Consider the following 23,931-nt stretch of genomic DNA (forward strand, 5'->3'; position numbering starts at 1 on the left):
AGGAGAAGGAGAAGGAGAAGAAGAAGAAGAAGAAGAAGAAGAAAGATTGGCAACAGATGTAAGCTCAGGTGCCAATCTTTAAAAAAAAAAAAGCTGGAAGGGTTGTGTTCTCTGTGCCAGTGCCTCCTAAGGGGTCACTGTAAATAATGATAGGTGACCTCAAGTCCTTTCTGGTATCCACCAAAACTCAGCAAACATTAACCATTTACCTACAGAAGTCTGCTCAGGTGAACCAAGACATCAATCTTGTCTTTCAGCAAAAATTATTTTAGCTCACAATGGTAACACTGGTTATCTTGTGATGGTCAAAAGTCCTCATTGGTAGTTTGACTCTGGTTAACAAAAAATGGAAAAAACATTAGTGACAAAACAATAGTAATGGAACAAAATTAAAAATCCTAATAATTAAATAATGGGCAGGCATTTTAATATCTTCATTTTATTGATGAGGAAGTTGAGACTCAGAGATGAATGAACTTGTCTATGCCAGTAAGTGGAGTTGGGACTTGAACTCTGAGCAATTGATGCCGGAATGTGAGCTCTTTACTACTACTTAACTGTTATCGTGAGGGGGAGGGGGCTTCTACATATACCACAGGAATAAGGAGAGAGTCTTCAATGGAAAGAGTTAGAAAAGTAAATAAAACTGGAATCATGAGTCTAGATTGAACTATGTAGTTTCAAATTTCTAAGCGTCTCTAATGACTTGAAATCCCAATGTGTTAAGTTAATCCATCCATGAGATCAGGGACAATCACTCTGACAGGCAGATCAGTGGTAGCATGTGTTGTAGACAGAGTGCTGGACAGGGAATCAGGAGAGCTGGGTTCTGGCCCAACTAGCTAGATGGTCTTGAGAAAGTCACTTCCTCGACCTCTAGCTGGACCTGTCTCTCCAGGACAGTGGTTGGAATTCTTTCAGGGTAGCCAGTTTCCCAGAAAGCAAAAGAGGAATCTGTCAGGTCTCTTAAAATATAAACCCAGAACTGACACAGCATCACTCTTGCCACGTTCTATTCAACAAAGTAAAGCACAAGGCCAGCTTAGATTCGCGAGGAGAGGAGATACACTATCTGTCGATGTGCATACAGGGATGGGAGGAATTGTTGGTGGTCAACTTAACTTTGGAGACTGTCTACTACACATATTATGAACAAAGAGTTCCATGATCAAATAAGTTTGGGAAGTCTGGTTTAAACACAGTTAAAAAGGTTTCTTAACAGCAAGACTTCTTAGAGTAGTTAAAATGCTAATTGAAGTGCCAAGAATGATATAAATTAGGTAGCAAGAGTAAAGGGAAGTAAGGAGAGGAGTATAATTATTGCTTTCTAGCCTAACTTTGCCCTTCCTGACCTTCTTACACAGATCAATATGAAGGAAGAGGATAAACATCCAGTCTAGCAGGAAATATTTATGGTTATACTGGCTACCACAGACAGTTGCAATCTTTGAGAGATGTAGAACGTCTCCGGGATTTTATAAAGGACCTGGAGCACTTCAGTGTTTTCTCCTTCCTTCATGGAAACAGCCACTTTTCTTGCTAATTAAAGCCTCTGTCAACATAAATTGAGATTCTGGACTTGTTGCTGCTGAGGAAAAGTCTATCCCATTGCTAATTAAAATGATTTCCTCCTGCCTTCAGAATCAGGTTTTTTAATGAGTTCCAATTAGTTGTGGGAAGATAATGAAAGCTAGGATGACTTTTCAATTCTTTGTCTCAAATTAAGCAACTGCCATTGTTTTCTTGACTGTCTGGTCAACTACAAAGCATAAAAATGCCCCACTGGGATGACTGACGCCCTGTAGAGATGGTGTACCCAGAAGCAGCCTGGTGTGGAAGAAGAGAATAGGTTCTGGAATCTGCCTGATTTGGCTTTGAATTCCTGCTTTTCTACTTTTTGGGAATTCTTGGAGGAAGTTATGTAAGTTCTCTGATCCTCAGTTTACTCATCTATAAAAGGGGGATAAAAATACCTAAATTATAAAGTTTTGGGAGAGATTATATGTGATACTGTATGCTTACCTTTCTGTCCCAACCACTCATTGAACAAACATATAGTGATTGAGTCCCTATCAAGTGGCAGGCAGTGTACTATGTACAGAGCATATGGTCTGGAAGGGAAATAATCTACATACAAGGAAACTAACGAGTAATAGATAGGCAACTAAAGAATTTTGCCAACTATTGCAGACTCAGGTCAATGCCATAATAAAAATGAGCAAGATGCTGTGATGGGCAACAGCAGTGTCTTATCTTAGATAGGGTTACAAAGGAATGTCTCTTTGAGTTGATATTTAGGTTGAAACATGAAGGATGAGAAGCAGCCAGTCATGTAAGGAGCAGAAGGTGGAGCATCCCAGGCAGAAGGCACAGCAAATGCCAAGTTTCTAACATGACAAAGAATTTAATAAGTTTGAATTTAACGTGAACTGACAGAAGACCAATTTGGCTGGAGCGTAAGGTGAGGGGAAGGCTGGAAAGCTGGGAAAAGAAAGGATCATGGAGGATCTAGGTAAGGAGTTTAGATTTTATTCTAATTACAATAGGAAGGCATTGTGGAATTCTGACTAGAGAAAACACAATGCAGTTTAAAATACTGAAAGATCACTCCGGGTCCCTCTGTAGATTGGATTGAATTGAGCACAAGTGGAGAAAAGGGAAACAATTAGGAAGACACTGTAGTAGTCCAGGAGACAGATGATGGTGACTGGTGACACTGGCAATAAGGATAAATTGACAAAATATTTGTAATTGAACTGACAGGACATGGTGACGGATGGGATGTGGAAAGTGAGAGACACTAAAGTGTCAGAATAGATTTTTCTGGGTTTTGGTCTGGAAACTGGATGGGCAGAAATTCCATTTATTGAGAAAGGATAAATTGGAGGAGGAACAGGTTTGGGGTTGGAGTCAGAGGAACTTAAGACTTCCAGTTTCGGAAAAGTTTATGCTAACTTTATGAGAAAACCATTTTCTTTCATTTTTTTCTTTTGAGGAAGATTAGCCTTGAGCTAACATCTACCACCAATCCTCCTGTTTTTGCTGAGGAAGACTGGCCCTGAGCTAACATCCATGCCCATCTTCCTCTACTTTAAATGTGGGATGCCTACCACAGCATGGCTAGACAAGCGGTGCCATGTCCGTACCCGGGATCTGAACTGGCGAACCCTGGGCCACTGAAGCAGAACGTGTGAACTTAACCACTGTGCCACTGGGCTGACCCCTATGAGAAAACTATTTTGAGATGTCAGGTAGGCAACTAAATATATGAGACTGGAGATCAGAAATGAGGTTTTGACTGGAGATAAGAATTTAGGAGTCATCAGCATACGGATAGTATTTAAAGCCATGGGACTGAATGAAATCACCTAGGAGGAAATTCTAGAGAGAGAGAAGAGAAGAAAGGCAGGAGGAAGCCTTGAATTGAATTGAATAAGATTGAATAAAGAAGAAGGAGTCAGGGAGACAGTGGCTAGTGGGTGGGAAAACAAACAGAGAAGTATGTCAAAGACATGAGGAGAGAAGGATAGTGTTTCATAGAGAAGTATTTGAATGCCACAGAGAAGTTGGGTATAAGAAAGTGTGGTCTGTCCATTGGAATCAGCAACAGGGTGTGATGTGGGTAGGACTCAGATTGGTGGAAGAAAGAATGGGAAGTAAGGACGTGGAGGTGGTCTATGCAGGTCTCTGTTTTGAGAAATTATAAGAGAAATAGGGTGTACTAGAAGGGGATCAAAGCAAGTACAGCAGATTCCCAGTTGCCTTCCTCATACCCATTCTCTCCTTATCCCTTATTAGCCTTTTCTTGGGGTAGCGAGATATTTAATTAGCAAACTATATTTCCCAGCCTCCCGTGCCATTTGGGGAAGCCAATGAGATAAGTAAAAGCCATTAGGCAGAGCTTCCATAAAAGCTCTTTTGGAGGGACTGACTCAGCTATCTCTTCTCTTTTTTCCGCCTAGGTGGCAGACAATATGATGGGAACCACAGTGGCTGTATTGCAACCACGAGAAGAACCTGAAGATGGAAGCCCCTGTTAAGGAAGTGGAGCAGAAAGATTGGGCCGCAGTAGACCAGGGCATCAAGAATATTTTTAGAGATGAGAGATACCAGAGTATGTTTGCATATTGGGATGAGCCATTAAGAAGAAGAGATTGACGAGGAAGAGCCAGGGGGATCACGACAGGACTGCAGCCCTGGAGAAGCTAAGTATGGAGAAATCCTGGGTGTCTGTTGACAAACTGGCCTTTGATAGGCTGCTGCAGATGGTTTAGGACACTTGCCAATGCCCTTTTCTGAGGAAAATTCCTCCAACAACTCTGACATTTCATTGCCCTTTTCATCCCTTTGTCCTTTTCTCCATGGACCGGAGTCTCCTATCTCTTCCTTCCCAAATTCATTCCCCACACGGCTGCCAGAGTGAACATTCCAAAATGCAAATCTGATTTTTAAAAGACCGAGTAGCTCCAGTCACCCAAGGGATGAAGCTACACTCAATTGCCTTGCATTCAAGACGTTCTCTTTCTGGCCCCTCTTTCCAGCTTCCTATCTTCAACATTTCATCAAGCATTCTGCACACTCACCATGCCTGGCTATTGGCATTTCCCTAATGGAGCTCTATCTTTCTTACCTCTATGCTTTTCTTCCTGCTTCTCCCTTTTCTGAAATCCTCCTACATTTCTCTTTCACTAGTAGACTTTCAAGGCACAGCTCAAATGCTATGCTTTCTTGATGCCTCCAGTGAAAATTAATTTTCTTTCCTCTCATTCTTACTACAGCAGCTGTCCCTCCTCCCATAACCTTGCTCTGCTCTTCAGGCAGGTGATTCAGCTTTTCCTGTTGGCTGCTCCCTCTGGATTGTAAACTTGAGGCCAGGGCTGTGACTGATTCAACTTTGTAGTCTTGCTCCTTTCCACTCAGCTCAATAAATATTTGTTGAATGAATGAATGATTGCTTCCTGGACCAGGCTTCCTTGTTTACTAAGAGAAAAGCTATGAACCTCTGCTTTGTTTGCCAGTTCAGCATCCCTTCCCTCTGTTTCTAGTAACAGCCCTCTTTCCTTGAGAGCCTGCCCATCTTCCATTCCCACCCCCACCCCAGGGGGAAATTAGTCAGTCTTGCTGCAGCAACTCCTTCAACTCTGTGGGCTGCCCAGGAGTTTTCCATAACACTTCTTTCTTGACTAAGTTGGTTGGAGTTTATGAGTCAGAGGTGCCTCATGAAATACAATTTTATTTTAGTATCATCTCAAAGAGTTAGTCCCTTGCAATACTTACAAGCAATCTCTTTAAATAAAGTTTAGTTTCCTTAAGTGAAAAATCTGTACTCAGATTTCGGGCCACAATCTCATTCCTCTCCAAGATGGCTCTTAGGTGAATGGGGCATGGTTGTGGCTTACTGTGTCCTCTTGGCAGTGGAAAGGAAAGCGTTCTTTGGGTTCATGTGATATCTTTTGACCCCTCTGGTTTCCATGACAGTGTTTCCTGTTTCCATGACAATGTTCCCTGTCCACTGGAGGGATGCCTGCCTGGCTGGCATCTATGGCTGAAGTCAAAGCTGGTGTTACTTGCAATCTGGTCGCTCTAGGCTTGGCAGAGGCTGCAGTACTTCCTGGCTGCCAACCTCACTCATCTCTGATGGCTCTAAAACATCCACTGTGCCTCTGCATGTCCTCTACTGGCTTCTGGTTAGGGTGGTAGGAGGTGTAGGGTAGGGCCCATCCTTCTCTGCTGTGTCATCCCTCACCACAGTAGATTTCATGGTTGGAAAGCTTGCTCTCAGACTCAGCTACCCTATTTCTCCCTTTCAGGGCCCAATGGAAGCTCCTGGGTTCCAACATATCCCATGGGAAGAGAGGGCAATTTGGGAGAGCTGAGCTCTCTATCTCCCTTTCTGACCATACTGTACTGTGGAGCTTTACTTTGATGTGGCCAATTCCTAAGTTCTTATGGACATGTTGGGATGCCTGGCTTGCCAGGTAACCTCTTTCCAAGATTCCAAATAGGGAGTGAGGCAGGACCTCTTTGCCCTACTTGTTCTCTTCAACTTGTTAAGGTTTCTGTCCAGGTTGAGGAATGGAACACAGTTTGACTGTCTACCTCTCTGCCTCTGTTTCTTTTCTTCTCTCTGCCTTTAGCCCACCCTCCGCCTTCAATAGTGTTGGATTATAAAAGGGGATGGGCTCTGTTTTACGTCTTCTATTTTATGTCCTTTCTTTGCTGCCTCTAGTTTTATGGCCTTCTTATTTATACCATGGGAAAAATTCTATATCAAGCTGATATGTAAAATGGAAACAAAAGATATTTAAACTTTCAAACATATTGCCTTGCTTTAAAATCAGTCAGTGGCTGAATATTACCTTTCTTCTTCAATAATCCAATTTTCCTTCTGTCCACCCCATTCCTCAACTGCTGCCAAGAAAGGTGGGTAACTTGGCTGGCGATGGAGAAGACCAGGTATTGTGCGTGTAAATCTACATTATTATTTTCCAAATACTTCCTCTTATACCGTGACAAAAGAGCCCTAACTGATGATACACACCTCACATTTTGCCCATGGATAACTTAATCTTTCCTTTTTGCTGAGGTCTTTCCAAGAATTATCAAGAAGGAAGTTGATCCAGAGTATAAAGAGAAGGAGATGGGATGGTTGCACTGGCAGTGAGTGGACACTGGAGACTCAGGTCAAGTTTGGCGAGCAGAAGCTAACCCCTCCTCATGGTGCCATGAAGGGATGCAAAGCACCCTGGAGCCCAGGTGCCATCTGCAGAGACTGTGGGAAGCAGAGGCAAGAGATCTGACAATTCTAGACCATTGGATAAATCACTGCATTTGACTGAGTTTACCTAAAACATGATTAGGGTGTGAGGAAAGTTGAGGGCTCAGAGTTAATAAATTAAAAGTGGTAATAGATAAACAAAGAAAGAACAAATTTGAACTCTCAAATTTTTGACTGTGAAAATTCTGTCTCTCATATGAGATTGGATTTGTTCCCCTTTAAATCAGTTACTCACTATTTTCCCATGCTTTGGATGTGTGAAATCCTGGAAGAATTATAATGAAGATGTTTATTCAAGTTTGCAAAGAAGTAGCAGGAGCCTGAGATAATCAAAAGACCATTAAAAGCCAAAATGTGGGAGATTTGAAGGTTCTTTAGGGCTTTCATGAGCAGAAAGTCCCATCCTGGATCAGCTAATCAGAATGAAATAAAGAGATGAAAAATGACTGGTGTTAGGTTTCTCACTGTTGGAGTGGGAAGTTACAGACATGAAAAGGGGGAAGGCTAAAATAATCCATGTGGTAATGAATTAGAGTGGAGACATTACTGTGAACTCATGTTTAGCTCAATATAGATACAGATGGTTACATATAGAAATATTTTAGGTGTGTGTATATACACAAGTTTATATATACACATTTATTTCCTTGTTCTGTCAGCCTGAGAAATGACACCCCAGTAGCCATGAGCACATCTGGAGCCCAGATCTCAGTTTCTAATACCATTCGTTCTGCAATAAAAGGAACTGGAGTGCCTTGGAAAAATGACAGATTCTAGGATTAAGGCAGGCAAGCTACAAAATGAGCCTGAGACTCTTGTAGAGCCATAAATAAGGAAGTGCTCAAAAAAAATCTACAATGATGGGGATATGGCAAAGGAACATAGGAGCCAAATGAAAAGCTCTCAATGGCCAAAACTGAAATAACTTGAGTAACAAAATAACCAAAGTAGTATTGGATTATAACCCAAATTATGAAATATCCAAGAGTCTCTGCTGATATAAACAAATTATTGAATAAATAAGTGTGGAAAATAGACAAATCTCCTGTGCTACTTTGCCCTTGGGGACTTGAAGCATAACTCCCTACTAATGAAGGGTGGGCTGCACACAATGACCTCATTCCAAAGAGTACAGCATGAAAAGGAGGATGAAAGGCAGTTTACAGTGGAGAAACTTGAAGAAGACTACCTCAGCCAGGTGAACACAGTTAACATCAACAGTGATTAAGTCATGTCCCCTTGATATGATGTGATGAGAATGGCACTTTAGCTCTATGGCCTTCCTTCCCAAAACCCATAAACCTGGTCTTATCTTGAGAAAACACCAGACAAATCCAAAATGTGGGACATGCTATAAACTACCTGAGCAGTACTCCTCAACACTGTCAAGGTCATCAAAAACAAGGTAAGTCTGAGAAACTGTCACAGCTGTGAGGACTAAAGAGATAAAATGACTAAATGTAATATGGTATCCTGTATGGAATTCAAGAAGAGAAAAAGGTGAAAACTAAAGAAATATGAATAAAGTATGGACTTCAATTAATAATAATGTATCAGTATTGGTTCATTAATTGTCACAAGTAGTTAACAACAGAGAAAATGGATTGGAGGGTATATATCGAAATTCTCTGCACTATTTTTGTAATTTTCCTGTAAACCTAAAACTGTTCCAAAATAGTTTATTTAATAATGACTGACCTTGCAACATGTGACATGGTGGGAAAAAAAATCACTGGCAAACTGGAACCATTTTCTGTCTCTCTCATGTGATAACGGAGTATGTTCCTTTAAGTCTCCAAGCCTGTTTATTGTACGGGGGTGATAATGCCCACATCACAAAGTTGTGACAATGGTGAATGAAATAATGCATCTGAGGTTCTATGCCCAGCACAGGGAAAGTTCTTGATAGCTTCTTTCCCTTCCTCTTCTCTCTTTCTTCTTCCCCCTTGCCACACATGGCTGAATACAACACTCTGTAGCTTCACTTTGAGATTAACCCATTTCCTCTTTTTATTTATTAATTTATTGGGGTCACCTTGGTGTACAACATAATATAAATTTCAGGGATGCATCATTATATTTTGACTTCTGTATAGACTGCATCATGTTCACCACCAAGAGTCTAGTTGCCATCCATCACCACACACATGTGCCCCTTTACCCCTTTTGCTCTCTTTTCCCAACCCGCTTCCCCTCTGGTAACCACCAATCTGTTCTCTGTATCCATGCATTTGTTCGTTTGTTTATCTTCCACATATGAATGAAGTCATATGGCTGTCTTCCTCTGTCTTACTTATTTCTCTTAGCCTAATACCCTCAAGGTCCATCCATGTTGTCACCATCCATTCTTGAAAGCCTTTTTTTCTTTCTTTTAGTCCCTCTGTTTTGGCCATGTCATTTGATAAGCGAACTCCTGCTGAGAGGCCCTTTCCTGATAACATCTTTGCCTTTTGACAGAGACTCGTTCCTTACATGGGGCATGGCAGCAGATGACCCAGGTAGGAGACAGATGGCCAGGCTGTCTGCTTGTCCATCAGGCTAGGCTTCTGGCCCTTTCCTGGTAATCACTGCTCCAAATCAGATTCTTAGTTAACATTCATGGAGCTTGTAAAGGACACTGGACAAGAGAAGCTGAAGCCTGAGCTTGAGACCCAGCTCTACCACCAGCTGTGGGACCCTGGGGGTATCTCTGCTTCCCTAAACCCTGGCTTCTTTGCGTCTAAAATGGGGAAGCAAATGGCTTTGTCTCTTGTACAGAGTTGTGAGGACCAGTGAATAAACATCATAACAACTGATTGAATGCTTATGGTGTACCAGGCAATTTCCATGCATTTCTCACAGCAGCTCTCTGAGGCAGGTGCTATTATCACTAGGTTTCAGTGAGAAAATTTGCCCTTGGATATGTGGAATCACTTGCCAAATGTCACATGGCTAGTAAAGAGTGGAGCCAGGATTTGAACACAGATCTGCTGGTCCCAAGTCAGTGTTCTTACCTGTGATTTGTATTGCCATTTTGTCATCCTTGGAGGCTCATGCCAAGTTTCGCCTCCTCCACTGGTGCAGTGGAAATACTCATTCCTGGATTTAAAATCCATTGACCAAGTACTTTCTCTGTGTGACTTTTGCAATCTCCCCTTCACCCTGGAGTAGTTGGAGACTGGCTGGGTTCCTGGGTTTAAGGATGGTGCCACCAAGCTATTTGCTTACTCCAAGGGACATCTTTATTCTCTTCTGCTATTTACTTTTTTGTTCTCACTGTTGTAGTTAGTAACTCACTTTTTTTTTTTTTTGAGGAAGATTAGCCCTGAGCTAACATCTGCCACCAATCTTCCTCTTTTTGATGAGGAAGACTGGCACTGAGTTAACATCCGTGCCCATCTTCCTCTACTTTATATGTGGCATGCCTACCACAGCATGGCTGCCAAGCAGTGCCATGTCCACACCCGGAATCCGAACCGGCGAACCCCAGGCCACTGAAGTGGAAGGTGCGAACTTAACCACTGTGCCACCGGGCTGGCCCCAGTAACTTCCTTTTTAAAAAAATTTTTGGTGAGGAAGATTGGCCCTAAGCTAACACCTGTTTCCAATCTTCCTCTTTTTGCTTGAGCAAGAGTGGCCCTGAGCCAACATCTGTGCCAATCTTCCTCTATTTTGTGTGTGGGATGCTGCCACAGCATGGCTTGACAAGTGGTGTGTAAGTCCGCACTGGGGATCCGAACCAGTGAACCCCGGGCTGCCAAAGCGGAACAAGTGAACTTAACTGCTATGCCACTGGGCTGGCCCCTCACTTTCTTGATTATAAGGAAATATTTTTTTCCAATGCCCTTTTCTTCACAGTTGATTCAGTTTTGTAAATCAGGTGTGTGGCAAATTTCAATACGTGAGGCCTCTGGGGAATCTTTTCAAAATGCAAATTCTGGTTCAGTAGGTCTGAGATATGGCCTGAAATTCTATAATTCTGGCAAGGTCCAGGTGATGCTAATGTCTCTGTTCCCAGAACACATTTTGAAGAGAAGGTGGCAGGTTGCCGTTCATGGATGCACAGGGCCGGCTGATGTTTCTGGCACTACAGAGGGTTCTGTCAGCCATTAACAGAAGGGAGGGGGACATGGAGCCTTCGGATAGCCCTCTGCATGCTCCCCAGGTAAGCCGGCACCAAGGCCCAGCTCTTGCCACTGCTCTGTATTGCTCTTTTTCCAATGGAACATAGTAACAAAATAGAAGTTTTTTTGTCCCAGCACACACAGAGCATGCTTTCTGTGTTCATTAAACTACAATGTGATAAGTGGGTCAACTTTGGCAAACCAGTGACTAGAAATCTCTTCTTGTGGACTTCCTTGCTTCAGATGATTCGGTGAAATAGATAATGTCAGTGAGGGCAGACAGTGCAGTTGTCACGTTATCCTGTCTCATTTCCTTTTGCAGCCTGTAATTCATCACTGTGTGGTGGTCCTTCGCTCAGGAGAAGAGCTGAGCCACATTTCTGACAACGTTGGCCTTTGTCTGAGGCTCTGGCCAAAACTTCAGGGATGTAAGGTGATTAACTAAAAAGGGATTTAGATATTACCTGTGGGTTTCAATATCAAGGTCAGGCCTGACACCAAATAACTGAGAATTTATTCTATAAAACACCAAGGCAATTATAGGTCTATTACATTAATTTTCTCTTTCAACCACCACTCTTTCTAAATCTTCTTAAAATGTCTCTTGAGTAATAGCAGAAATAGGGACAAACTTATCTCATAGATTTATGCCTTTTTAAAAAGTTGAGTTTAACATACTTTTTAGTTCTTATTGAATGTATTTGATTTAAGTCTCCAGACCAGGAAACCACCACTTCCAAGGGAATAAAACTCTGCATCGGGTTCTAAGGAATGAGCTTTAATGCATCAAATTGTAATCACAGAAAAGAAGACCTGACTGCACCATTTTACATTGAAGCAGACCTTTGGTGCACTGAATACTCAGTGTGTTGCAAGGAAAACAGAAACTCACCATCTCTCCAGACTCTCCCATGAGCACATGGATTGTCCTGACTCTTGACTAATTGTCCAAGTTATTTCTTGCTTCCTGAAATTCTTGCCACCTGTTAGGCATACCAGTTCTGGAATACTAACCTCCCTATCTCAGGCCAATCTTACCTGCCCCTCTTCGTTCACCTGGCCAGCTAGTCTGTGCTAACTTGTCATCTTAACCTCTTCCCCAGGCAACAAAACTGGATGTAGGTAGGCCAGGCAGATAGCCAATGGGATTGGGCAGGGATGAGCTATCGGGGGATTAACAAATTCAGGAATGTCAGAGGAGAGACTCAGTTTTGCCACAAAGGTTCTTCCCAGGATATGGGCAATTGGGCAAATCGTGAGCAGGTATATGTTTGACTCCTAGATGTCAAGGTCACTCTTTCAAAGTCTTCATGCACTTGCTGGTCTGTTTTAGAGTTTCTGTGTTTTAAGTATCTTTTTTTTTCAATGTCTCTGCTATCAGGCTTGCATTCCTTCAGAAGACAGGCTGTGCCCTGTGAATTTATTTTTTATTTCATCATCTGACTAGAGCCTGGCTCCAAGAAGGTGTTTATTGTTTGCTGGCCAAATGTGTAAGGAATGACAACTAGACCAATAATTTGCAGCTTCTTTGCAAATGTTTTCTTTGTAGGGCATTTTAAATTAAGCAACCACAAACCTTTCTTTGAATGAAATGTCGGCTTAAATATTCCAAATTTTAATGGGTTGATTGACTCCAGTTTAATGCATGACATATATTTCTATAACTTTATACCCTGAAGAATTTCAGATAGTCAAAATCAAGTGACCATCGTTACTGAAAAGGACTGTGGACTCAAAGCAGATTTGGTGGCTGCAGTCAATTAGGATGAGTAACAATATGAGAAGGAACTGGTTTGGACAGACTAAGTGGGGAGAGTTCCTTCATCTGGAAGTTTTTCATACCAGAACTGCAGATGAAGGAGCACAGTGGCATGCAGAATCTCTGCAGAAATGTTGCTAAGAATATCAAAGATGCAGGAGTAGTCCATGAAAATCAAACAATTCAATTAGAATACAATCTTTTAACTTGTTGGTTTTATATTTTTTGTTGAATAGAAATCAGCTGCTCTCTTTGAGGAACTCTAACTCCATTATGAAGGAGCAGTGCATCGTAATTTGCTATCTAGAGCCACAAGGATTTGAAATTTTTAATGTCCCCCTGTAAAAAACAGTGCTTTTCTCCCTTATTCTCCTTTTAGATGGAAGTGGAATCAATTGGATTTTGCTGGAATGAAGCCTGCTCTATGTGTTTGTCTTATTGTTTGGACATTAGCTTTCTGCTGTGCTGTCTTCAAACAGGTCACCCTTTCGTGATGGAAGGATGGAAGAGTAGAAGTTACCTGAGTCAATTGTCCAGGCAAGACAGGGAACCACAACCCGGAAGACAGGCCTTGGACAGGAGGGCAGGAGGGAACTTGTGTCTCTCTCAGGCCTCCTCTTTTGGCTTTGAGTAGTTTAAACCAGTGATATTCTTTCTACTGATGTGTCAAAATTAGTTGTGAAGCATGTTGCAAATCATTTGTCATTTAAGTTTTTTTTTCTTCTCATCTGTAAGAATATCTCAAAAATTTTAATATCATATGTGGGAGTTAATTTAGGCAAAAAAGAAATTGTTTGGGTACAGAAAAAGGACTAACAACAAACAGTGTGTAAGCCATGGGTCATCAGGCCATGCTAATTTTACCTAGGATCTTAAAATAATCAAATAAAAATGTGACAACTTAAATTCAGGATTTAGATTTCCCTTGTGAAGGATGTGCACCAGGGCATTGGAAACTGAAAAGGTCTGTGTTTGCTTTTGAAAAGAGCCATGAGTTCTTCAGTTGCTTTACTGCAGTTTAGAGCATTGCCTTAGGTATCGGGCATCTTTAGTGGGTTTGAGGTCGTTTCAGATTTTACTAGCTGTCTCAGTTGGGTGAAGAGGGTCTGTACATTGGTTTGTGTGACTCTGAAACTTGGACCTGTGAGGACAAGGTAGGAGGTGGCAGAGAGAGGACATGATATCCTGCAGTTCTCAGCTGTGGCGCCCTCTTCAGGAGGAGAGTAAGCTCCTTGGAGCTGGCTGAGCGCAGGTCAGGGCACTGTTTCTCAAACTGTCACTATGACTCCAGTAGGAAATACATTTTACACCTGACACAAACAAAAGGAAACAATATTTATTCCTTACTACATGTGAGGCACTCTAATTTCTATTTCATTTAAAAAAAGTGCTGGTTTATGACCCACTGGTTGGTGAGCAGCAGCAGTTTGAAAAACTCTAGATGGGAGCCTGGCTACTCCAGCGTCAGCATCATCTGGGAGCTGGGTGGAAATATGGGCTCTTGACTCCTCCACGCACCTACTGCATCGGAATCGGCATCTAAGGTGATTTTTACAATGAAAGAGTCATCAAATTTAACCAGAGCGACTCACTCCCATTTGTGTTCTGGTATGTGGGAGCAAAGGAGATGGAGACAGCAGGCATTTTTCAACTACAGCTGATGTCACAGGAAAGCAGTGCTGAGACCGGCATGGATAATGTCTTTCTCAAGTGGGCTGCAACAGAGTAAAGGCTCTGACATCAGGTCTAGCTGTTTTTGAGGGACCTCTGGGTGGTGGGGAAAAGACAGCCTGTGTCACCTGATGGCTGGCCAGGAGCTGAGCACTAAGCCCATCCAATAAATCAGAGTATCTGTTATTTCCCTTTTGCTATCCCCAGTCCTTAGCAAAGTTTCCCAATTATTCTAGCTTTGTCCCAACTGTGCTAAGGACAATTAGGGACAAGGTCTGGACATAACACCGGCTGTAACACTGGAAGGGGGAGGTGATCAGTTTCGTGATAGCAATGGTGCCTCCTGAGATGTCCCTGAGGGAAGGTGAGTCACAGAGAACAAAGGCTGGGATTATGAGACTCAGCAGTCCTGATCCGTGGAAGATATGGTCCTCTGACAACTTCAAAGACTCTGGATCTGGCTGTGTTGGGAAAGCTGGTGGCCCCTCTACAAATGTTCCTTAGCTCTGTGCCTCACTGAGGCTGTTAAATTCTGTCACTTGATACTTAGTCTCAGAGTGCCTATAGAGACCATGGATGTGTGCAGCTAGGCCCTCTTAGGTTCAGAGATGTGCAGTCCACTTCTAGCTTGTGAGACTTCTAGAATGATCATGTTTTAAAATTAGTTACATAGAAATGAAATAGGACACAAAGAAAAGTCAAAAGCTCTGCTAAGCCCCGCCCCCCCCAAATCATCACACCCATTATTGGAATGAATCTGGCTTTTGTGTTCTGTTAGTATTACTATTAAACCTGGTGAGAATGTGTGAATGCTAAAAGCTGAATAATTGTCAAAATGTGAGGCCTACATTGGGCTTGTAGCCTCAGTCATGCCTTCTTATGTTACCTCTGATCGTCTCTGTTCACTGCCGCCAAGCACCTGGGACAGGGACGGGACATCTGGTGAGACTCCTGTGGGTTCACAGTGGTGGCCAAGATGGTATGGCCAACAAATCTGGCTTCCCAAATGGCTGATCCAATTATGTGATAGCTTATCGAGAAGCAAAACATACTTCAAAGCAATCACTTTGATGGCAAAATTTCACACCTTCCACAGGAGGAATTTGTTTTGGTCCTCCAGCTGTCACACCTGTGCTGCCTAAATGTCAATAGCACGAGGCATAGGTTTAACTTGGAGGGAAGAATTTAGACTATTATCTGGCGGATTCAGATTCCCAAACCTGACATTTTTGGTACGTTTGGATCATCGGAGCTGGTATGTTTCGTGGCCCCAGTATATCTGGTGCCTTTTTTTGCATCATAAGTATCAGATAAGAAAAATTTTTTCTCTATTCTTAGTATCTTCTGGAATCTCACAATTTTGAAACTGGGGAATTGATTTTTTCACTCAGGTGTGGGGGTCGTTAAACTATCTTTTAACACATTGTTCACTCTTGGCAAAATTCTGATTAAAAGTAGGAAATATGGTAACCAAATATTCAAAAATATGCAAAAGTGCTACTCTCAGCTCCTCTCAGCAATGCCAATAGTTCTCAGAGCAAACCTACTCTAACTATACTTTGGCTCTGAAATCAGATAAATTTAATAAAAATAGAAATGAATGATTCCATTCTTTATGAAATAAGACAAATTATGCTGTGGGAGAAAATAATTTGCTATAAAGTATAAAATGTTTTAATATTTATATCTTATAATAAAACCACGACATGTTTATAAACACTCTATCAAGCATTTTTACAACGGGGCCACCGCTGACAACTGGAAACGCAATAAATATGCACAGACACACTGAGTATGAAATATACATCTTGATTTTATAATCGTGTGTGCTTTATTTTTTACACAAATGGAATGGAAGTGTCGAATATTTACACTTAACAGGAGTGTAAGCTGTGCAGTGTCTCTGTAAACTCCAGCCCAGGCAAGGAGCATTTCCCCCTCCCTCCCATCCTGCACTACAGCTCGATGGAGAACATCCTGTCAGAGAGAAGCACAAAACTGTCATATTGAAAGAATCTAACGGGTACAGCCTGGTGCACTCAGAAGTTAAGACACATTTAGGAAACACAAGTTCAAAAAGGAGATAAGAAAAGTTTGCCATCCCATTGGGAGTCAACCTTCTCATTTGGTTGTCTGTCCTCACGAGTTGCTAGGGAGATTCTGTATTCTGTCTTCTGGATGATCTTTGTCTAAACTGTCCACCTGTCTTAGCTTGTCCTTAGCTGCTACAAGAAACTGCACAGCTGTACAAGAAATGATTTCCGAAGCACAGTTTTCAGTGAGGAAGGATATTTACAGACTGGAGTGTGTGTGGGTTTCCATCCACATTCATTCATACCCAATGTGGTATGTGTATGCATGATATACATACCACATATATCATACATACACATAAGCAAAATGTATATCCACAGACTTCTGGAGGGAGTCCTCTGGCAAATCAGTTGTCACAGGAGGTACTCCACATGCTCTAAGGGAAATGTTCCTTTTTTTCCCCTAGGAGTGACAAATTACTATGATAAACTTAGGAACTAGCCTGAGTCCTTGATTTACATATTTTTGTAGGAATTTAGGCAGGATCAAGACAGGAAGAAAGAGATGTTATTTCACCAGCGAGTCCATTCAATCTCACCAGAGCAATCACCAGCTGAAAAGCCGAGGGGGCTTCACATGAAAATGGGAAAAAGAAAGCTTATGAATGGGAAAAAAAAGTCTCTCTCCAAACCAAGGTGATGGCATGGCTTCAGTGAGAAGGAAGAGGTTTGCTATCAGAATAATTGTTGGGGCCAGAGTCTGCCTTTAGTAACAGGAAGTGTCCTCAGAGCCATGGGATGGTGCTGGGGGTGGGCTCCCTTTGGACCAGGCTTCAGGCAGGGGGACACCCAGGTGCCGGCAGGGCCCAGAGCACATGCATCGTCGCTGCCAGGGCAGCGGTGCAGGCTGGCTCAGTGAGGCATGCTGGAGCTGCTCCGGGGCAGAACCTCATGCTCAGCTTTGCTTTCTGGGCTGTGTGGGTGAAATGGTGACCCAAAGTATTTGTGTCATTAGTCCAGCATATGGACTTGCTGTCTGAATCAGCCATGAGCCCTTATAGGACGGAAAATTTAAGGAGCAGGGTGTGGGCGAGGAGATGATCAGAGATATGAAGAGAGGAGAAAGGACAGGAAAGGAGGGGAAAGAGGAATCAGAAGGGAAAAGAGAGACAGAGACTAAAGGAGAGAGAAAGAGATAGAGGAATAAAGGGGAGGGAGTAAAACAGGGGTATAGGAGAAAGTCAACAACAACTCGGGGAAGCCAGGAAGGAAGGATAAAAGGGAGAGGAACACAGAATTAGAGATGGAATGAGATAGAAATAGAAGGGGGAGAGCAAGGAAGAGAAGGAGAAAAAGCCAGAGGCAAGAGCCGGAGGAGTGGTGAGCTTTCCCCTGGCTCAGAGTCCTGAAGGGCTGGCAGTAGGATCTAAGACAGCTCACAGGCACCTGAGTGCAGCTTTGTAAAGATGGGCTCACTAAACAGAGAGAGCCAACCCAAGAGCTTGGGGCCGGCAGAAAAGGCCTGCAAAGAAATGGCCAACAAATCCTGTGGGAGGAGAGCAAAAACCAAACGCCCCTGCAATTAGCTGACAAATGGGATTTTGATTTTGGTAAAGCTGAGACCCCCGTGGTGCTACACATTGTACCAGAGCATGAAAAATAGCACCAGTGACACGATCTGGCACTTTTCCGAAAGGGCCCAGCATGGGAAGGTGACATTGCGCTCCCAGCAAGCCTTCAGATTGGAGAGAGCTCCGGACAAAGTTTGCAGTGTTAGCACCAGTCTGGCCCCAGGCTCCAAGGGCATTTGCACCAGATGTCATCTGGGTAACTTTCATGCCATTTCCATACAAGACGTCAGATTGGCTGCAAAATACACTGGTTCATTGGAGCCATGGAGACCTCAACATTGGGAAGCGCAAGACAACACAACAAATGGAGGTGTAAATTCTATAGGAAAAGACCCTCTCACCAATTTGCTTGGTGATTCTTCAAGCAAATATATATGTATATATATATTTATATAAATCTACATAAAAAAATCAGTGCAAATGCCAATTCTAATCTGGAAGCATCTACACTAGGAAAATAAATAATTACATTACTACAAAACCAAGGGTTGGTGGTTCAATTTGATTGTACTCAGCCACAGCAATACTTAATATTAAATGGAAAGCACATCACACGACCCGCGGAAACATCTACTCATTAATGACAGTCCTTTAAATAAATGGTTGCATGCTCAGTTGAGAAACCAAAGAAGTTATCATGGTGGCCTAAAAGTAGAGCTGGGATCAGGAATGGCATTCTGGTGGAAGAAAACTTCTGGGAGCAATACTGATGAAAATGGGCCTTGACCTGAAACTGGTGAATTGCAGACATGGACACATCCTAAACATTTTGAGCACGCTTAAGGAAGTCTCCGGAAATTTAACTTTCAACAGAGGGAAAATGCATTGCTAGCCCTTCCATTGGCAAAGGCAGCCTCAAGACTATAGGTAGATGCATCATTTTACACATTTGTGTTTTGGTGACTGCAGCCAGGCAGACAGTGATATTTAGAGTAAAATGAAGAACGCTTGTTTTTGGAAAGAGACCCTCATTCTGAGCTCTGATGTTTTACTGTGAAGAAGCCCCATCGCTGCTGATGGCTCTGTCTCTTGCTCTCACACCCCAGCCTGCATGCTGGTTTGCTGCACAGTGTGGCAGAATCCCTGCCAGGTCTGGATGTACCCCAGAAATAAGGCGATGGGGCTTAGTCTGGGCATGCGTAGAACCCAGAGTTGAGTGGTTACTGAGATCACTGAAAAGTCTCTCTCTAAACACCTTGGACACAAACAATGCTGATGTCATGTCATCATCAGCTCTAAAGCAGGATATAGGCTTCAGAAGGTTTCTCTTTTTAATCATCATTATTATAATTGCCAAAAAAATAAACTTGGTCCAGGTGCAGCCCCCAGAAAGGCAGTTCAATTGGTTGAGCTCAAAGTCGTTAATTGTCTTTCCTCATGGTTCTGTCTCTCTGCCCTGTACACGGAAACAAAAGTCTGCATCCCTCACCCCACAAATGGATACTTCTCTTCTCTCTCTCTTCCTCAAAGAAATAGTGCATCCTGGAACAGATCTCTCTCCATGGCTCTGTACCTTCTCTGGCTGTTATAAAACCTTCAGTTTCATGTGAAACAGACCAAAAAAAAAAAAATCCTAATTACTTATGATTGGCTGAAATACTAAATGATCCTTTAAGAATTGTATGTAAGTAACTAGGAACAAAGTTATTCAACTATTTGCATGGCAGGTCCAGGTTGTTTAATAAGAAAAAACCAAAAACTTCCTTTAGATTATTTGCATGAGTTTGTCTCTGAAAGCCATCAGCTTAAAAATGCATTAACCAAATGTCTTCCAAAAGCATCCATGAGGGCAACTCATTAAGGGATGTGCTCCATGAGAGTGTATCACTAATATGGAAGGGAGATCACGGGAGGTAAGTGAGGGAGAAGTCTTTGTCAGACTTTGGAAGGAACTCAGATGCTCTGAATGGATTATTGGCAACAAAAGGGAGAGTGCAACTTTCAGTTCTTGAATTTGATCATCAGCTGCTGATAGTGCATACATTTAGTCTTTCAATTAATTAGTCTTTACAAAATATTTCACAAAACTTTTAACCTATAGAAATTCGTTCTATACATTTAATATATTTTATTGTATAAATTAGTCTCATCTTTAGTGCCTTCTTTCAGTTTATAAATGGCGAAATAGACAATAAACAATCATAAAGCTAACCCCAGGTGGAATCCCCTCCTCAGTAAGGTCAGTCCTCCGTACACTTGCGAATTTTATGAAATGCTTGTCTTTGCAGATGCCAGTCAAAGAAACTACACACTTATCCTTCCCTCATGTTATGCTGTCTCCAAAGGGACTCCTTTCTTTTTTCCTCCTTTCTTTCTTTCTTTTGCTTGTTAAGAAATCAAAGGATGTGCATAGTTATAAAATTCGAAGTGTACCAATTACATATGTGGGTAATGGGAAGGTGGGTGAAGTTCAAGTGCTGGCAACTTTTCTTTAAAGCAAAAAAACACAGAGCGCTCAGCAGCTTAATCAGCTCTGGACATCTGCTGGGGTGAGGAGGCTGCCCATCTCTTGGCAGAAAGCCCGTCAGAGGTTCATCCTACACCTGGCACTTTGACCAAATCAAACCCTTCCTGCGTACTGCAATGTCTCTTCTGTCCCACCCTCCGGCCCCGCCGTTTCCTTCATGGCTTCACACAGTTTGTGTTGTACATTCATAAGAATTCACATTGACTGCAAAAACATAAATGCAACAAAAACATAAAAGCCTCCAAGTAGTATATTATATATATTTTGTTCTTCTAAATGCTCTTCTGTTGTTGTTGGAGGTGCAGTAGCTAATTTATAACTTTTCCTTTGAGGGAATCCAGATGAAAGGCCCAGATTGCTCTTCAATAACAAGCTTACATTGATTATAGATATCTTCTAAGGTGTCTCCTTGGACGATAGCTAGAACAAACCAAACACACCGGAGTTAGGAATCATTCCCGGGGCTGAAGAACAACCATCAACCGCACAGCAGAAGCTCAGGTCAGTGACAGTCAACTCATCAGGAAGCTTAATCTTACTTTTCATTGGTAAGAAAAAGTAGGAAATTCATTTACGTAAGGTCACATCAATGATTTAAAAAAAAAAAATGCTTTTGAGGCATGTCCTGGATCGATAGTAAATGCACCACAGTCTTTCCACTTTCTACATGTTTGTCTGTAGTTCTGGACAATGAATCATCCATTTATTTAAATTTTATGAGTGTCTACTCTGGGCCAGGCACTGAGCTACTCTGGCATTGATCAATTTTCAGATTGACAGCTCCCTGTTTATCAAAGAAAGCTGGTCTTATAATCTCTGTGCTATACTTACTCTGTCAGGTAGAAATTCAGATATTTTCGACACAGAGGAAATAATATTTTGAAATAAATTTTATTTAACCTCCTCAAACCCTGAAGCCTTTAATAGGAAACCCCATTCATTCTCCAAGTAATCTGCTAAACTGAGGTATTACCATACAGGGCTGCTCATGTTAAGAATCCCTTATGGCAACTACTTCTAAGAAAGATAAATAGGAGGAAACACAAACAAACTGCTAAACTGTGTATTATCTAAAACACCAAATCACTTAGAGTAGATTTAAATACATTTTATTTTCTCCTTTGAGCAAGAGCGATCTTGTAGATTGATCCCCAAAACACTTCAGTACTATCTACATGACAGTAGAGCTTAAAAACAGATTGCTACTGAAACATGGTTTAGATCTTTAAAAACAACTCTCAGAATATATTGACTACTGTATTTTATTTCTGAATATAAACCACTGGTCAAAATGTACATTGTTTTGATTTGATGTTCCCACCTGGATGTTCTTTTAGGATGAAACATAAGTCATATCTTTGTTATTGATAGAAGCTTTACTTAAGATCACCCAATTCAACATATTTGCAAATTGCTAAGCCACAGGGGTTTTCACATTCTGAATAAGATAAAAAATAAAACATCTAACTTCAAATAAGGTAATTCAGGAGGAAAGTTCTTTTTAAACCATCAGTCGTAGGGCAAATTCTACAAAGTTTGTTTACTCTGTGGATTTGATCAGCGTCTCATGAAAGTACATAAGAATAGAGAACTCAGGATACCCAGGACAAGAAGATTTTCCTTTATTCCTCAAACTCAATGATTCCAAGGAAATATTTAAAAAGAAAAAAAAAGTTTTACATTGATACTTGACATGGAGTTAGTTGAAACACAGGGGAAGCATTTCAAGCATCTTGTTCAAGTGCTGCTAATGGAGAGACAGGCCTGAATGTCGTTAAGTGGTGAATAGAGGCCCAGAACTTGCTTCTCAAGAGGAACTGCTTTGGACACTGCACCTTTTGAGCCCTAAAAGTTTCTTTTTCAAGTTTTCTGATGATATCTGGGAGATAGCTTAATAAAGTATAAATTCCTAAAATCTCCTTAATTAGCAGGAGATAGCTCAGTGGCGTCTGCCACTCATGGTTTTAGATAGGGCCAATGGGAACCTGGAAGCTGGCTGCGGCTGAATCCAGAGAAGAGAGAACCCAGAGTTCTGGATCCAATGGGAGAAGCAGAAAGAAATGAGAGATCTCAGCAGGAGGGTTTTAGGGCCCAGGTGTACCAGGCCCAGAGCCCTCTTTATTCCAAATCTTCTTTCTCACAGTAGGGTAAATGAACTCACCTGTAAAATATTCTCCAAATTCTTGTTCTAGCTTAATTGCACGATCATAAGTTTTCTTGGCTTGTTCCTCTGTTAGACGCTTATTCATCTCCCTGGGAAAATGAGGGTTTGGAATTAGAACACACAGGGAATATACTAAATTCTGAAAAATTAAAATCTACGGCAACAATGAATCCTACAGGAAGCCTAGCGTAATCTTAGCAGCAGCTTCCTAGTCCTCATTTGGGATTCTTCTTTGCCGGAATAATTTCAGCAGCAAGGACCCCCTCCCAGGAGCTCACTGTCTCAGAGGGTAGTCTCTTGGTCCACATTGGATTCAAGCAGAATCTGTGTCCTTATGGTTTCCAGTCACTGGTCCCTGTTCTGTCCTCTGCAGTCCTGTAGAGTAGGACTAAACTTCCTTCCTCCATGGCAGGCACTGGGGTCTTTAAATCAAGAGCTCATGTGTCCCTTGAGGCTTCCACTCCCTCAGAATAAACTGTCCTACTTCCTTCATCTATGCTTTCATTAGATGGCCACCCTTGGGTTTCGTTCTAGTCTATCTCAACCTCTCTTTAATGTGGGATGTAAAATTAAATGAAATATTCCAAGGGTGGTCAGAGGGAAGAGAAGAGGTGGAAAGAAGGAAAGGTACATCACAGCATTTTGGACCTCATTACATCTGAGAGAACAAGACTCGACTGTTCTCAGGTCCTGACCTTGCAGAAGGCTTTGACTCTTCCACTCCCACATCCTCCCCAAGGGCTGCTGTTCGTCTTCACTGTGTAGCAGGAAACATGCAGAGTGGAGAAACATAGAAAGTGCTTCCAAAGAATTATAGAAAATGTGACAGGCCCCTTAGGCGTGTTTATCTTTCAGTTCGAAAAGGCATTCTGCAGCTCTTGCTGCTCGCCTTCTGCAAATGGTGAGGCAAGTCTATAGCAACCGGAGCCCTGACCTTCCTGTTTTCATAATCAAATGGAACCTTGAGGAGCTGCTAAAGAAGGCTTGAATTAAAATGGACACAGAGAATGTAGCAATCAAAAGTACTGGGACCAAAATATTTTCAAATAAGCTATGAGTAAGTAACACCAAATAGTGAACCAGGATAGAGGAGCTTGGTAAGAAAGAAGTTCCAATGTCTACTTTTATTTTTCTTCTGATAGTAGAATGGGCTCCAAAGGAATTATGCCTGAGACTCTCTGTTAGTCTGTCAACCATTGGTGTGTCATTAATGATTAAGTGCTGCTTAATCATTGTAAGATGACTTAAATCCAACCTAGTCTCAAGGACAAATTGAAGTGGGAGGGAAATGGAAAATAACATCTACTGATTCCTAACCAGTGGCA

At 42.0% G+C, this 23,931-nt stretch overlaps 1 protein-coding gene across 2 annotated transcripts in view; it reads right to left on the reverse strand.

Annotated features, from left to right (window-relative positions):
• Window positions 1–20,688: 20,688 nt before the first annotated feature.
• Window positions 20,689–23,931, reverse strand: part of DLG2 (discs large MAGUK scaffold protein 2) — a 1,814,300-nt gene continuing 1,811,057 nt past the window's right edge. For both annotated transcript variants that reach the window (XM_046685982.1, XM_046685984.1), the window contains 2 exons: window positions 22,604–22,695; window positions 20,689–20,862 (listed from right to left, as the gene is read on the reverse strand). In XM_046685982.1, coding sequence (XP_046541938.1) covers window positions 20,756–20,862; window positions 22,604–22,695 — 199 coding nt within the window. In that variant the 3' untranslated portion in view covers window positions 20,689–20,755. The remainder of the gene's footprint in view (window positions 20,863–22,603; window positions 22,696–23,931) is intronic.

This window comes from Equus quagga, chromosome 14 (genome assembly GCF_021613505.1).
Source record: "Equus quagga isolate Etosha38 chromosome 14, UCLA_HA_Equagga_1.0, whole genome shotgun sequence".
Taxonomy (NCBI): domain Eukaryota; kingdom Metazoa; phylum Chordata; class Mammalia; order Perissodactyla; family Equidae; genus Equus; species Equus quagga.